Here is a 15,665-nt window from a genome sequence, read left to right as displayed (position 1 = left end):
GACTGTTAGAATCATGGAGAATGGGAGTGAGAAGGAGACTTGGGCCGAGGCTTTGGGATTCTCAGGCCATCCTAGGAGAATAAATTGCTCATGCCATCCTAAGATGTAGTTACAGCATAATTCTTTCTTTTGGGCGTTTGCTGCTGCGCCGCTACGGCAGACTTTACGGTGAAGAAAGGTAAGCGTCGTTTCGGCGGCAGTCTAGGCAGCCTGGGAGCTGTCACTGGAGTCTGATCATGTGACTTTCAACATGGCGACGTCCGTGGCTCAGTCCAGGAAGGGGCGGAGCCTGGGCAGGGGGCAGGCGTAAAGTCAAGTTAACGTGGGGACTGTGCTGACATTTACAGACGGCTTACCATGGAGGCGAAAGAGTTGGGGTGAGTTCTCCGTAGCACCCGATAAGGCCAGCGGGGCTTCTGACCCGAGTATTCTAATTCATGAACCTCTCCCTTGCCCACCCCCCTCCCTGAAGATCTCCCAACCCGAACCCCAGTCGCTGGGATCCTGATCCTCCCACGGATTCCTGAGACCTTCATCTAAGGGATCGCTTAGCTGTACTGCGTTCCCCAGACCTTCATTTAGGGGATGCTCCCAGGACTTTCTAATCCTCAACTATGATTCCCCCTTGAGTGTAACAGTCTTGGGGGGGGGTCTCCCAGCCCCAGAGCCAGCCTACTGGGACCCCTGTCCCTGAGATTCTCAGGTCCGAAGACCCCCAAACTATCTGGGCTTTCGCCCCCCATCCCCCACCCCCGCCCTGGTCCCTTCAGTTGCTTTAAGCTTGGGGGAGCTGGGACTTTGTAGAGGGAAGAGGCCTCAGCACGAGCCCTTCTGGAGTCTTGTACACCACTTGATAGGCAGAGGAGGCGTAATGGGCGGGGAGCTGCGGGCTTGGTAGCTGGCCTGCAGCAGGCAGATAGCGGTCCCGGAGTGAATCCACCTAAGAACCCGCGCCTTCTCCTGCCTTCCCCATCCCCCAGCCTACCATCGTACTGACGCCTACCCTCCTCCCCTCACCTGTACTCCAGACGCCAGGATTTTCCAGAGCTGAAGAATGACACGTTCTTGCGAGCAGCCTGGGGGGAAGCAACAGACTACATTCCCGTTTGGTGCATGCGGCAGGCAGGCCGCTACTTACCAGGTCAGGGTCAGGGTCAGGGTCTGCGAATCTATGTAAAACACCGCCGAGTGAAAAGTCTTTGAGGAGCGGGAGGGCTCTGGAGGGCCTCAAGGTCGAGTCCAGCCTTCTCTCTCCTGCCTGTAGAGTTTAGGGAAACTCGGGCTACCCAGGACTTTTTCAGCACCTGTCGCTCCCCTGAGACCTGCTGTGAACTGACTCTGCAGGTGAGGGGTCCACAAAGGAGGGAGGGATTTCTTCCCTCAGCTTGCCAGCTAGCAACCCCTCTCCTATTCCCCACAGCCACTACGTCGATTCCCTCTGGATGCTGCCATCATCTTCTCCGACATCCTTGTTGTGCCCCAGGTACAACCCAAACCTGATTCTGGAATGGGTAAAAAAAAGGGGGGAAAGATCACTTGGAAGTCCTTCTGTCAGTCTAGTCAGGTTCAAGATAAGCACATATCCTCACTGGACAGAGAGGGAAAACTAAAGCTGGAAGATACAGAGTTTGGCCTGACTTCTCTCTTCTTGGCATAGGCTGGACAGAACCTTTCCTCCTGGAATTCCAGGTAGAGAACCCAGATGTTTTCTCCCCCTTCAGGCACTGGGCATGGAGGTGACCATGGTGCCTGGTAAAGGACCTAGCTTCCCAGAGCCGTTAAGGGAAGAACGGGACCTGGAGCACCTACGAGATCCAGCAGCAGCAGCCTCTGAGCTGGCCTATGTGTTCCAGGCCATCACCCTTACCCGACAGCGGCTGGATGGGCGTGTGCCACTGATTGGCTTTGCTGGTGCGCCGGTAATGTGAGACAGTGCAGGGGCCAAGGCATGGGGAAATCACTCTGGCAGGTCTGGTGTAGACAACGGAAGGAGGGAAGTGTCAGTTTTCCTGTGACATCCTCTTTGCATCCTTCTGCAGTGGACCCTGATGACGTACATGATTGAGGGTGGCAGCTCAAGCACCATGGCTAAGGCCAAGCGCTGGCTCTACCAGAGACCTCAGGCCAGTCACCGGCTGCTTCGTATCCTCACTGACACACTGGTACCATATCTAGTGGGACAAGTGGCTGCTGGTGCCCAGGTGAGTCCTGAGCGGGGAGACAAGTAGGCTGGGATTTAATCTATAAGGACTGAGAGGGCAGGGATCTTAATGCCAGACATGTGGGAATTTTGGCCTCCAATGATCTGGCTGGAGTAGCCAAGCCCTTTGTGACACTGGCAAGGGGCTTGATGCTCTGTGTGTTCGAAGACCAGAACTATTTCTGGGGTCTGCAGGAAAGTCAAAACTTTTTGACTAGACCTAGGCCTATAAGCTCAGGCAGTATCAGAGGTTGAGGTCATGTGAGGAAAATTGAGGCACATTCTGTGTGTGAGTCCGGGGGTTACTTCCTCTTTGTATGTTATGTATTTCTTCTCACCACCCCCTAACTGCAGGCATTACAGCTCTTTGAGTCCCATGCAGGGCATCTTGGCCCACAGCTCTTCACCAAGTTTGCACTACCCTATATCTGCGATGTGGCCAAGCGGGTGAAGGTCGGACTGCAGGAGGCAGGCCTGGCACCAGTGCCCATGGTGAGGATGGGAATGGGTGACTTAAGATGGGCCTGTGGAGCTTTCTGGGCAAGTCTTGCATGCACTATAATGACCACTGGAGGGCAGCAGAGGTACAGCTCAGAAAGGTTAGTGGGCATGGCAAGGCCCTCTGGCCTTAGCTATCTGCCCTTTCCCCTAGATCATCTTTGCTAAGGATGGGCATTTTGCCCTAGAGGAGCTGGCCCAGGCTGGCTACGAGGTGGTTGGGCTCGACTGGACACTAGCCCCACAGAAAGCCCGGTGAGTGATGCAGAGTTGGGTCCTTGCGGTTAAGGCGGAGAGGGGGCAGCTGCTGTATGTGCAGTTGCCAGAACTTGGCACTGGCTCTGCTTTCAGGGAGCGTGTGGGGAAGACCGTGACATTGCAGGGCAACCTGGACCCCTGTGCCCTGTATGCGTCTGAGGTAACAACCAGGATCCCTTTGTGGGTCTATGAGTTTGTCTTTGTGCACCTCGGAGACATGCTGTGTGAATTACTGTGTGTTTTTATTATGTCTGTCTGTCCCTTTCCCACCTCTCCATCCCATACATACAATGTAAGCTCTATGAGGGCAAGGATTTTTTTTGTTCATTTGTTTTTCTCAGTGCCTAGCCCATATTAGGTATATTTTATTGAATTAATATTGAATGAATAAGAGTAGAAGCATGCCTGTGTATATGTGTGTCACTATTATGTATAGCAAGGCCAGAGGCCTGCTGGCCCCCCCGTAGCCAGTGCTCTCTTGGTCCCCCAGGAGGAGATCAGGCAGCTGGTGCAGCAGATGCTGAATGACTTTGGGCCACAGCGCTACATTGCCAACCTGGGCCATGGGCTTTACCCTGACATGGACCCAGAACATGTGGGGGCCTTTGTGGATGCTGTGCACAGACACTCACGTCTGCTTCAACAAAACTGAGCATGTACCTTCTCCCCCAAGTACCACCAACACAGATGATTATTTCCAGAAGAATAAAAGTCCCAGAGTTGGAATCTAGTATGTTGTTTTGTTTGTGAAAGATCTGTGCCCTTATCCTTACTTCTTTTTAGCCTCTGCTCCTTTCCTGGGGCTTCTCTCTGCACTTTTTCCTCAGGGAGCTCAGGTTATCAGTGAATATGTGCTACAGGAATTAACGTCAGGATCCTCACTGTCCCCTTGGTCCTAGATATCTAAGCCTCAGAGCTACAGGGGTTGGGTACAGCTTCCTAACAGTTGGGGCTGTAACATTTGCAGAGAAAGGGGTGGGGCCCCCACAGCATACAAAGGCCAAACTGACCAGGCTTTGTGTCTGGGCAGAGAGGGGAGTATAGATTAAAAGAGGGCACAGAAGTGGCTGGAACACTTCAGAAAGGACTGGGGAGGAAGATGAAGTCTGAGTGAGCAGGGAGAAGTTGAAGGGCCTTCAGCTTTGATGCCGAAAGATGGGGAAGGCACAAAGACTCAGAGCTAGGAGCTGGGTTGGTTAGGCCTTAGAGCAGACTGCCATCACCGAGGCGAGAAAGCCTTCAAAGCCAGAAGCCTCTCTGGCGCTCAGGGTTGTTCTGCATTCTCTCTGGAGCACATCCTCTAATTTTCTCAGGATCTTGGTGTTTCTTCACATAGTGGCATCTAAATCCTGAGACAAGGCTCTGTGGTGCCTGTGAGAACTGGAGAGAGGTCTGGCATGGCAGAAAATTCCTCATCTGATATATCTCCTCAGACCACCAGGAACCCACTGTGTTACAGGCCCAACCAGAAACCTGTCCCAACTAGGCAATATGGAGGAGAGAAAGGCCTAATTTATTGAGAGAATGTAATTTCTCCTTTTAGAAAAATGATCTTTTCTGTGATCCATGATTTATTCATAGAAAAGCACTGTGAGTTCACACATTTGCTAAAAAAGGGTAATCGTGATACAGAAATGGGAGTGGCTTCTCTTTTTTTTTTTTAACCAACAAATTAGGCTGAGAGGTTGTAGGGGCCCATGGCTGGACAGTAAGACTTAAGTAGCCACAAACAGTTAATACAACTTATTCGTCAGTCAGGAGCAAAGGTGACACAAACAGTTTGTCAAAGAAGGGAAAATAAAGTAAAGCAGACAGGGAGGTCCTAGTTCACACTCTAGCTATAGCACCCTTCCCTATAACACCCCACCCCCCACTCAGAAACTAAGACATGAAACAGTAAACACAAGACACTGGCATCCAAATGACTCTTCTGAATGTCCCTTGCTACCTCCTATAAAAATTCCACACTCAGAATAGGGGACAGGCAGGTAGCAGGAACATGGGACACTGTGGAGGTCAGCCAGAGCTAGGAAAGGGGTAGTCCAACAGGACTAGAAATCAGGAAGGGAAAGGCCAAATGAATTCTAGCCCCAGCCTCCAAATCAGCGACCAGGGGGACTGTGACAAAAGCAGGCAGAGGAAGCCTGAGGTAGAAAGGCAGGGGAAGAAAGCAAGTGTGGAGTCAGAAGAGAACTATGGGGCTCAAGCAGCTGGTTTTAGGGCAGAGAGAAACTGGTGCTTAGAAGCTTGTTGGTGAGAGAGAATGATGAATAGAGGAGGCACAGAGATGGGGGACATATTTAGCTGGTGAGACAGACTGAGAGAGGAATGACGAAGAGAGATCTGGCAAAGAGAGAAGGGACACATGCAGATCCTCAAACATAAGTACACAAACATACCTACATGTAGAAATATACACACATAATGACACAGATCCGTGAATAGCAGGCATACACAGATATAAACGTGTTTATACACATGCACTTATGTGTGCCCAGAAACACACACTAAAAATGCATACATATATGAACATGAGTGCATTTACACACAGATACAGATTTATGCATGTATGCTAATGTGTACCTCCTCACATCCAGAGTCCAACACACATACATGTATCCATACATATATCCATACATGTATCCATACATGTATCCAGACACATGCAGAACTAACCCAGTACACATATATATGTGCACATACAGACAGGCATGCACAGATACATTTGTGCACACGGACACATGTATTGAGCCACGTAGATATACACATACATATGCAATCAGAGATAAAACAAGACGCTCTCTAACAAACATGACCAGAGTAGATGTATATCATGAGCTCAATGGCTTCCCAGACCCCAGACCCTCATCTTCTCCCTGCACTTGCTTCTCAAGTGCTCAGCAGGCTCCCGAGAGGCTATGTAAGGCAGGAGCAGGAACAGGAGCTTCAGTGTCCTCATAGCTTCATGAGGCAAAAGTCTAAGTCCTGGCCTCTGCCCTTCACCCACATTTGGGCTACAGATGCCCGTCTGCAGGCTGGGGTTTCTGCATAGACTAGACTTGAGAATTATTCCGACTGGCCATTTTTCTCCCTACCACCCCCACTCTTCCACTGCTGACAGCATACACTCTACAAGGGAAACCTGAGAAATGGTTGTGAGTCTCCTCAGAAAACAAGACCTCCTTTCAACCAGCTTATCCTCCCACCCACAGCTACTTCAAGTGCCCATCAAATTAGAACCAGAATCATAAATAGTTACAACTTTACAATGTCATTGGCACCACATATACTATAGTATTTACAGTACCATAAATGCTTCTGTTTTCTCTGGTTAAGCAATCCCTGAGACGGAACAGTGTTCTGTGTTTGCCAAGGGAAAGAGGGCCAATGCCCAGGAAATGCAGGATATAGGGGTGCGAGGTGGCATGTTGTGGGGTTTCTGATCGATCTGCAGGGCCCAGCTCCTCCAGGAACAGTTGGCTGTAGTGCGAACCTGGCCAAGGCAGGCCTATTGGCTACAGTTGGACTCTCCCCATCCTTAGCCCTGTGGTCCTTTGGTTTCAGTCACAGGTGCTCAGAGTCCTCTCAGGGGGGACAAATGTTTCAGTGTCCTTGGCCTGACCTGATGGAACCTGGCAGCCCAGCCTGCCCTGGTGGTGAGCTGTCTGCTTTCTCAGCCAAAGCGCTCTCGCACCAACAGCATCAGCTTCTTCTTGCCTTTGTAGATCTGTTTGAGGTTGTCGATGAACTGGGCAAACTGCAGGTGGCCATCCTGGGGCAGCAGGAAGGTCTCCCGAGCCTTGCTCAGAAATTCAATGAACTCTCCATAGTGGCGGGGGCTGATGTGTGTCAGGCGTGAGTGTGTGGTGTTGATATAGGCATTGATGGTAGCATCCAGCAGCTGGCGCAGTGGAGCTTTGTCGGTGGACATGAGTTTTCCGGAGCTGCGTCGGCCTGGGATGCCGGCCAGGCCAGGTGCAGTCACCGTGCAGCGCCGCAGGATGTCTGAAAGCACCGTGGCACAGTGCACGCTCTTTACCACCAGGGGGATGAGAGCCGCCAGCTCATTCTTGCCTAGAGAGTGGCTGAGGGCACATGCCCAGAGCACATCATTGATGGCCGGGTGGGTGTCCTGGTTATAGGCCAGGTTGAGATGGCTCATGGCCAGTGAGGCCAGCTTGAAGGCACGTAGCGGGTAGCCACGGAGCTCCATGTAGCGGGCAATGGTGAACAGCTGTGAATGGGTCATGCCACCAGCAGCAGCATCAATGGTGATCTGGTAGGCTGCCTCAAAGGCGATGTGGTCTTTCTCACAGAGTGTAAGAGCTGACAGAGCACAGCTCTGTGGATCCTTCATAGCACACTGCAGGGCCAGGGTGCGAGCGCAGCTAGCCAGCTCCTCCCGCTGTGGATAGTCGAGACTGAGGCGCAGGATAGTAGTGTGGGACACGGCTGTGGCAGCCACAATACTAGTAGCCTCAGTGGGGGTGAAGAGTGTGTACCAGCTCTGCAAGATGCTCACCAGGGCCCGCACACCTGTCAGGGAGAGCCTGAGCTCAGCCGTGGCCATCCGGGTCCCAATCCAGGTCTGCCCAGATTATCATTTGGGGTCAGAACTTGGCCTGTAGAGATGAGTTCTCCCTCCTCATCAGCAGCCTTGAGATGATCTGAGGCAAACCAAGGCAAGGGGAGCATCCCGGATGGCCAGACCCTGTTTGGGGTCTCTTCCCATCCCTTCCTTCCCCAGGTGAGAGGGTTGAAGGTCTCTGTAGGTGCTCTTAGCTCCTCACAAGGACGAAGCAGCAAAGCCTGTGGCTTGCTTACCCCAAGGCAGGTGTCCCAGGTCTGCCTGGGGGTTCTAGCTGAAGTAGGGTAGAGAGTCTTGTGCCGGGGCTTTGGGCTCTAGAAGGGGTCCTCAGCCTCCAGGTTGTCTGGGGTTTCTCAGAAGCATGGGCAGGGACTAGGACCAAACCACAGGGCCAACCACCTCCCAAGGGAGCACTTGAGTATTGGTGGCTGAAAATTCATTCTCTCAGACATGTCTCTGATCAGAGGGTTAAAGTGCAGCTGACATCAGGGTATAGTCCAAGCAGTAAGGGCAGAGCTTGGGCTGGCTGAACAGAGGCCGTCTTCTACTAGCAGCCCCATCCTTTCCTAGGCCGTCAGTAATGGGAATAAGAGAGCTCTAAGGATTCATTGTCCTGTCTCAAGAGTAGGGCCTAGAAACTCCTTTCCCCTGGGGGTAGAGGGAGGTGGGAGACTCACCCACTTCTGTAGCACATGTCACCAACCATCGCACCATCTCCCGGCGCCTCCAGTTAAGGGTCGATAAGGTCATCCGCATTACCTGGGCACAAAAGAGGATTTATGGTGGGCTGAGCCTAATTGTTGTGACTTCCCCATTTCCATTCATTTATTCAACAAATATTTACTGGTGCTTTAAACAGCCATTTCTCCCTTGGTAAGTATAGACAAGTCTGTTTAACATCTGTGCCACATCTCCCACCATCAGATATGAGGCTTCTCTGATGAAATGCAACGAATAAAGTCCTTATTACCATACCTTGCTTGACTTGGAGGAATTGGGGCGGGGAGGAAGAGGAAAGATGGGGACACTATAGAGCCTAAAGCTACACTGCTTCTGGTCTTAACTTCAAAATGGAGCCCAATTTATGCAGTCCTTACCTATAGGGTCGCTATAAGTCAGAATCGACTCGATGGCAATGGGTTTGGTTTTTTGGTTTTTACCTAAGGACCAGTCTAGAACTTGTGTTCTGGGGACACAGGAAGAACAAGACTTGTTTGTGCCCAGTCCCCCTGGGATCTCATGTCTTGTCAAATGTCACTTGGCCAGAGGGTTACAGCAGGGATGGCCTATTCCTTCCCCATACCTGTAACCCTAGTTCCAGAGCCACGTTGAGCAGGGTGCTGTCGGTACTACTGTCTGTGGGAGTAGCAATCTTGAATGCATCTTGAGCCAATTTGAAGATAAGGGAGGAAGAATGGATGTGCTTCTGTATTGCTTCCAGGATTGTTCGAAGCCTCAGAGTATCCCCTGTAGATGCAGAGAGAAGGAGCAGGGGCAAGACCTGCTTTAATGCTTCCTTGAACAGTCAGCTGATCATAACAGGCACTGATTGAACTGGCTATCAATTCATTGAATGCTTCTGGATGCTACCATCCTTTCTGGGCGGTCAACTCTGTCTCCAATGAACCTGGTGGAAGGTCCTTCCTTTTCCAAGCACCCACATGAATTCACTTCTCTCCACTTTTTGATTTGCCTCTAACCCTCATTCTCTATACCTTTAGGGTCCTCAGGTCCCAGAAATAATTTTCTTGAACACATGAATTTTGAAATCTACTTATACAGGAGACAGGAAGCCACATTATTGCCAAAAAAGTATGTCAGGCCCATTGTTTGCCTCTCACTAAAGCCCCCTGAAGCAAAAAGGAGCTGGGCCAGCTCTTCTTATTCAGAAGGCAAGGATTCTATACAAAGTACTAACAGTCAAGGAAGACACCACAGGAAGGGCATGTGTACCATATGAAGTGACGGTCACTGTTATCTTCAAAGGCAGTAGAGTATATGAAAGATTGGGATACCTTATGAAGGGTAAGTATGTGAAATAAGATAGAACAAAAAGTAGAGCTTTAGTTTTGCTTTGTAACTGGTTGATAAAGTCAAAGAGGTGTAGTGGTAGGAGTATAGGTATGTTACCTTGGGGACTGAAACATTTACAACCAGCAGCCATTCATTGCTCAGTTACTTCATCTATAAAATGGAAATAATAACCTGCCCTGGTGGTGTAGTGGTTAAGAGTTTGGCTGCTAACCAAAAGGTCGGCGGTTGGAATCTACCAGCCACTTCTTGGAAACTCTATGGGGCAGTTCTACTCTGTCCTATAGGGTCACTGTGAGTTGGAATCAACTCGATGGCAACTGGTTAGGGGTACTGTGAGAATTATAAACAATTTGTGTATAGTAATATTATTCTATTTTAATAAAAGATAAATAGCTCTTCATCGTATGTATGTATAGTGTTTATGTGTGCATATATATGAATAGAAAATCATATATGCAATACATGTATAGTGTATGTGTGTATATATACATATACATAAATTCTCTATATGAATAGAGTTGTGTGTGACTCAAAACGAGAAGAAACAGCTGCAAACATTCATTAATAATCGGAAGGTGGAATGTACGAAGTACGAACCTAGGAAACTCGAAAGTTGTCAAAAATTAGTGAGCTGAAACGGACTAGTATTGGCCATTTTGCATCAGACAATCATATGTTCTATGCTAGGAATAGCAAATTGAAGAGGAACAGTGTTACATTCATTGTCCAAAAAAAAAGAAAAAAACCCCAAAATCAAAAAAACATTTCAAGATCTATCCTGAAATACAACGCTGTCAATGATAGGATAATATCCATACACCTACAGGGAAGTTCAGTTAACGTGACTATTATTCAAATTTACACACCAACCACTTATGCCAAAGATGAAGAAATTGAAGATTTTTACCAACTTCTGCAGTCTGAAATTGATCAAACATGCAATCAAGAGGTATTGATAATTACTGGTGATTGGAATACAAAAGATGGAAACAAAGAAGAAGGATCAGTAGTTGAAAAATATGGCCTTGGTGATAGAAACAATGCCGGAGAGCGCATGATAGAATTTTGCAAGATCAATGGCCTATTCATTGGAAATATCTTTTTTCAACAACATAAAGGGTGACTATACACGTGGACCTCACCTGATGGAATACAAAGGAATCAAATCGACTACATCTGTAGAAAGGAGACGATGGAAAACCTCAGTATCATCAGTCAGAACAAGGCCAGGAGCCAACTGTGGAACAGAAAATCAATCGCTGATATGCAAGTTCAAGCTGAAGCTGAAGAAAATGAAAACAAGTCCACAAGAGCCGAAGTACAACCTTGAGTATATCCTAACTGAATTTAGAGACCATTTCAAGAATAGATTTGACACACTGGACACTAATGACCGAAGACCAGATGAGTTGTGGGATGACATCAAGGACATCATACATGAAGAAAGCAAAAGGTCATTAAAAAGATAGGAGAGAAAGAAAAGACCAAAATGGATGTCAGAAGAGACTCTGAAACTTGCTCTTGAATGTCAAGTAGCTAAAGCAAGTGGAAGAAATGACGAAGCAAAAGCTGAACAGAAGATTTCAAAGGGCAGCTCGAGAAGACAAAGTAAAGTATTATGATGAAATGTGCAAAGACTTGGAGTTAGAAAACCAAAAGGGAAGAAAATACTTGGCATTTCTCAAGCTGAAAGAACTGAAGAAAAAATTCAAACCTCGAATTGCAATACTGAAGGATTCTATGGGAAAAATATTGAACGATGCAGGAAGCATCGAAAGAAGATGGAAAGAATACACAGAGTCACTGTACAAAAAAGAACTGGTCGACGTTCATCTATTTCTGGAGGTAGCATATCATCAAGAACCAATGGTATTGAAGAAAGAAGTCCAAGCTGCACTGAAGATATTGGTGAAAAACAAGGCTTCAGGAATTGACAGAACACCAATTGAAATGTTTTAACAAAGGGATACAGTGCTGGAGGTGCTTACTTTTCTATGCCAAGAAGTTTGGAAGACAGCTACCTGGTCAACTGACTGGAAGAGATCCGTATTTGTGCCCATTCCAAAGAAAGGTGATCCAACAAAATGCAAAAATTATCAAACAATATCATTAATATCATATGCCAGTAAAATTTTGCTGAAGATAATTAAAAACTGGTTGCACCCCTGAACACCTTTATATCTCAGTAATGAAGTCACTCCTGAGGTTCACCCTTCAGCCAAAGATTAGACAGGCCCATAAAACAAAACAAGACTAAATGGGCACACCAGCTCAGGGGGCAAAGATGAGAAGGCAGGAAGGGACAGGAAAGCTTGTAATGGGGAACCCAAGGTCGAAAAGGGGAGAGCGTGGACATGCCATGGGGTTGGCAACCAATGTCACAAAACAATATGTGTATTAACTGTTTAATGAGAAACTAGTTTGCTCTGTAAACCTTCATTTAAAAGTACAATTAAAAAAATACAGTAACTAAAAACAAACAAACAAAAATTGTTGCAGTAGTACATCGACAGGGAACTGCCAGAAATTCAAGCTGGATTTAGAAGAGGACGTGGAACAAGGAATATCATTGCTGATGTCAGATGGATCTTGGCTGAAAGCAGAGAATACCAGAAAGATATTTACCCTGTGTTTTACCAACTACGCAAAGGCATTCGGCTGTGTGAATCATAACGAATTATGGATAACATTGCAAAGAATGGGAATTCCAGCACTTAATTGTGCTCATGCAGAATCTGTACATAGACCAAAGGCAGTTGTTTGAACAGAACAAGGGGGGATACTGCCTGGTTTAAAATCAGGAAAGGTGTGTGTCAGGGTTGTATCCTTTCACCATACTTATTCAATCTGTATGCTGAGCAAATAATCTGAGAAGCTGGATTGTATGAAGAAGAACCTGGCATCAGGGTTGGCTGAAGACTCATTAACAACCTGTGATATGCAGATGACATAGCCGTGCTTGCTGAAAGTGAAGAGGACTTGAAGCACTTACCAATGTAGATCAAAGACTATAGCCTTCAGTATGGATTACAGCTCAACACAGAGAAAACAAAAATCCTCACAACTGGACCAATAAGCAACATCATGATAAATGGAGAAAAGACTGAAGTCGAGGATTTCATTTTACTTGGATCCACAATCAATGCCCATGGAAGCAGCAGCCAGGAAATCAAACGACATACTGCATTGAGAAAATCTGCTGCAAAAGACCACTTTAAAGTGTTGAAAAGCAAAGATGTAACTCTGAGGACTAAGGTGTGTCCGATCCAAGCCATGGTATTTTCAATTACCTCATATACATGGGGAAAGTGGACATTGAAAAAGGAAGACCGAAGAATTGATGGCTTTGAGTTATGGCATTGGCAAACAATATTGAATGTATCATGCTCTGCCGGAAGAAGTACAGACAGAGAGTGCTTCTGAAAGTGAGGATGGTGAGACTTGGTCTCATGTACTTTGGACATGTTAACAGGACGGACCAGTCCCTGGAGAAGGACATCATGCTTGGTAAAGTAGAGGGTCAGTGAAAAAGAGAAAGATCCTCAGTGAGATGGATTGACACAGTGACTGCAACAACGGGCTCAAACACAGCAATGTTTGTGAGGATGGCGCAGGACGGGGCAGTATTTTTTCTGTTGTACATAGAGTTGCTATGTGCCAATTCGACAGCACCTAACAACAGCTACATAGTATGCATATATTTCAACTGCTAAAAATTAGGTAGCTGTGTTCTCCTTCTAGAAGCAAAGAAGCATATTTTTCAAAAATTTACTTGTGTCAAATAAAAATAAAATCATATAGGTGAAAAAAAATCACTTAGAGAACTTGTTAAAACTTAGATTCTTGGGCTATGCCCCCAGAGATTCTAATTTAGTAGGTCTGGAGTTGGGCCCAAGAATTTGAATTTCTAAGAAGCTCCCAGGTGATGCTGATGCTGCTTGCCCCACTTTGAGTAGCAAGGTTGTGACTTACACTTTTATCCAATAAACCTCTGATGTAAGTAATGAGGTTAGATATTTTCTCATTAGTGATGCAAAATCCTTCAAAGCCCTTGTCTGCAGGCTTATTGTCTTAGTTATCTCAAGCTGCTATAACAGAAATACCACAACTGGATGGTTTAACAAACAAATTTATTTTCTCACAGTTTAGGCAGCCAGAAGTCCAAATTCAGGGTACTGGCTTTAGGGGAAGGCTTTCTCTCTGTTGGCTCTGGGGCAGGGTCCTTATTCTTTGGTTCTTTGCTGATCTTCATGTGTTATGGCATCTATCTTCTCCCATCTCTGCTTCCTTAAATCTGCTTTAATATCTTGTAAGAGACTGATTCAAGGAACACCCTACACTAATCCTGTCTCATTAACATAACCAAGACAACCCATTCCTAAATGGGATTATAACCACAGGCATACAGGTTAGGATTTACAACACATATTTTCTGGGGACACGATTCAGTCCATAACACTCACTTTCAAACATTACTGTTAGCCAAAAACCCAAAGAAACCAAACCTGTTGTCATTGAGTCAATTCCGACTCATAGCAACCCTACAGGACAGAGTAAAACTGCTCCACAGGGTTTCAAAAGAGTGGCTGGTGGATTTGAACATGCCGACCTTTTGGTTAGCAACTGAATGCTTAACCACTGTGCCACCAGGGCTCTGTGTAAGCCAAAGTCTGTGCCAAATATTTATCAATCATTCTAAGCATCAGTAATTATGTAAATGCCATCCTTAAGGCACACCTGATCAAGGTTCTATAATAACTTTTTGGAAGTCTTGGATTCCTAGGCCTCCTTTAACTGCCCCAAAATAGAGTAAAATTCCTTGGTCACAAGATTGTGTTACAGATGTTGTACTGGAAAAAATTAAATGCTAAAAATGTTACTTTTCATGAGAGAAGTTCCAGAGGGGGATGTGTGGAATCGTGGTCCAGGAATAGTAAAATCATACAGTTTTTTTGTCAGTCCAGCTTGTGCGCAATGAGCTCACGTCACTGGTACAGGTTATTGAACCAATGAGAAAATACTTGATTACTCATGCTTTTCTGTTTACATACTAATAAATAAATTGTAAACACCTTTTGAAACATCTTGGATGTTGGTTTTTTACAGCTTTACCTGTCTGTTGCACTGGCATACCTCAGACCATTCAACCTATGCTGAGAGTCCTTAACACCTTAAAACCTCTTGGTGTTTGCTCATCAGTCATTGTTAATTTTTTTTTTTTAAATTTTATTGTGCTTTAAGTGAAAGTTTACAGTTCAAGTTAGTTTCTCATACAAAAATTTATACACATTGTTATGTGACCCTAGTTGCTCTCCCTATACTGTGACAGCACACTCCTCCTTTCCACCTCTGATTTCCCGTGTCCATTCAACCAGCTCCTGACCCTCTCTGCCTTCTCGTCTCACCTCCAGACAGGAGCTGCCCATTTAGTCTCATGTATCTACTTGAGCTAAGAAGCACACTCTTCACGAGTATCATTTTTATGTCCCATAGTCCAGTCTAATATTTGTCTGAAGAATTGGCCTCGGGAATGCTTCTAGTTCTGGGTTGACAGAGAGTCCAGGGGCCGTGCTTTCTGGGGTCCCTCCAGTCTCAGTCAAACCATTAAGTCTGGTCTTTTTACTACAATTTGAGCTCCACACCCCACTTTTCTCCTGCTCCATGAGGGATTCTCTGTTGTGTTCCCTATCAGAGCAGTCATTAATGATAGCCAGGTATCATCTAGTTCTTCTGGTCTCAGACTGGTGCAGTCTCTGGTTTATGTGGCCCTTTCTGTCTCTTGGGCTAATACTTTCCTTGTGTCTTTGGTGTTCTTCATTCTCCTTTGCTCCGGGTGGGTTGGGACCAATTGATGCATCTTAGATGGCTGCTCGCTAGCTTTTAAGACCCTAGACTCCACTCACCAAAGTAGGATGCAGAACATTTTCTTAATAAACTTTGTTATGCCACTTGATCTAGCTGTCCCCTAAAAGCATGGTCTGCAGGACCCCAACCCTGCTACTCTGTCCCTCAAAGTGTTTGGTTGTATTCAGGAAACTTGTTAGCTTTGGTTTAGTCCAGTTGTGCTGACTTCCCCTGTAGTGTGTG

At 46.6% G+C, this 15,665-nt stretch overlaps 2 protein-coding genes across 3 annotated transcripts in view; one reads left to right on the top strand and one right to left on the bottom strand.

Annotated features, from left to right (window-relative positions):
- Positions 1-225: 225 nt before the first annotated feature.
- Positions 226-4,413, top strand: UROD (uroporphyrinogen decarboxylase). 2 transcript variants are annotated; one of them, XM_004371806.2, is made up of 10 exons: positions 226-377; positions 1,029-1,141; positions 1,265-1,344; positions 1,421-1,483; positions 1,722-1,919; positions 2,040-2,201; positions 2,555-2,692; positions 2,853-2,953; positions 3,050-3,116; positions 3,447-3,679. In XM_004371806.2, exons 1-10 carry the CDS (start codon positions 358-360, stop codon positions 3,606-3,608), a joined length of 1,104 nt encoding a protein of 367 aa, XP_004371863.1. In that variant the 5' UTR covers positions 226-357; the 3' UTR covers positions 3,609-3,679. The 2 variants fall into 2 exon arrangements, with proteins under 2 accessions (XP_004371863.1, XP_023582762.1); XM_023726994.1 differs by lacking the exons at positions 2,853-2,953; positions 3,050-3,116 and having other exon boundaries at positions 327-377; positions 3,447-4,413.
- An 80-nt stretch (positions 4,414-4,493) lies between these two features.
- Positions 4,494-15,665, bottom strand: part of ZSWIM5 (zinc finger SWIM-type containing 5) — a 192,072-nt gene continuing 180,900 nt past the window's right edge. Inside the window, exons 12-14 of the mRNA XM_004371805.1 lie at positions 8,848-9,011; positions 8,222-8,303; positions 4,494-7,492 (exon numbers count right to left, since the gene is read on the bottom strand). Of these exons, the coding sequence (XP_004371862.1) occupies positions 6,630-7,492; positions 8,222-8,303; positions 8,848-9,011 (1,109 nt within the window). The 3' untranslated portion in view covers positions 4,494-6,629. The remainder of the gene's footprint in view (positions 7,493-8,221; positions 8,304-8,847; positions 9,012-15,665) is intronic.

The sequence above is a fragment of the Trichechus manatus genome, unplaced genomic scaffold, assembly GCF_000243295.1.
Source record: "Trichechus manatus latirostris isolate Lorelei unplaced genomic scaffold, TriManLat1.0 scaffold00015, whole genome shotgun sequence".
Taxonomy (NCBI): domain Eukaryota; kingdom Metazoa; phylum Chordata; class Mammalia; order Sirenia; family Trichechidae; genus Trichechus; species Trichechus manatus.
This window is presented reverse-complemented; position numbering and strand designations above follow the sequence as displayed.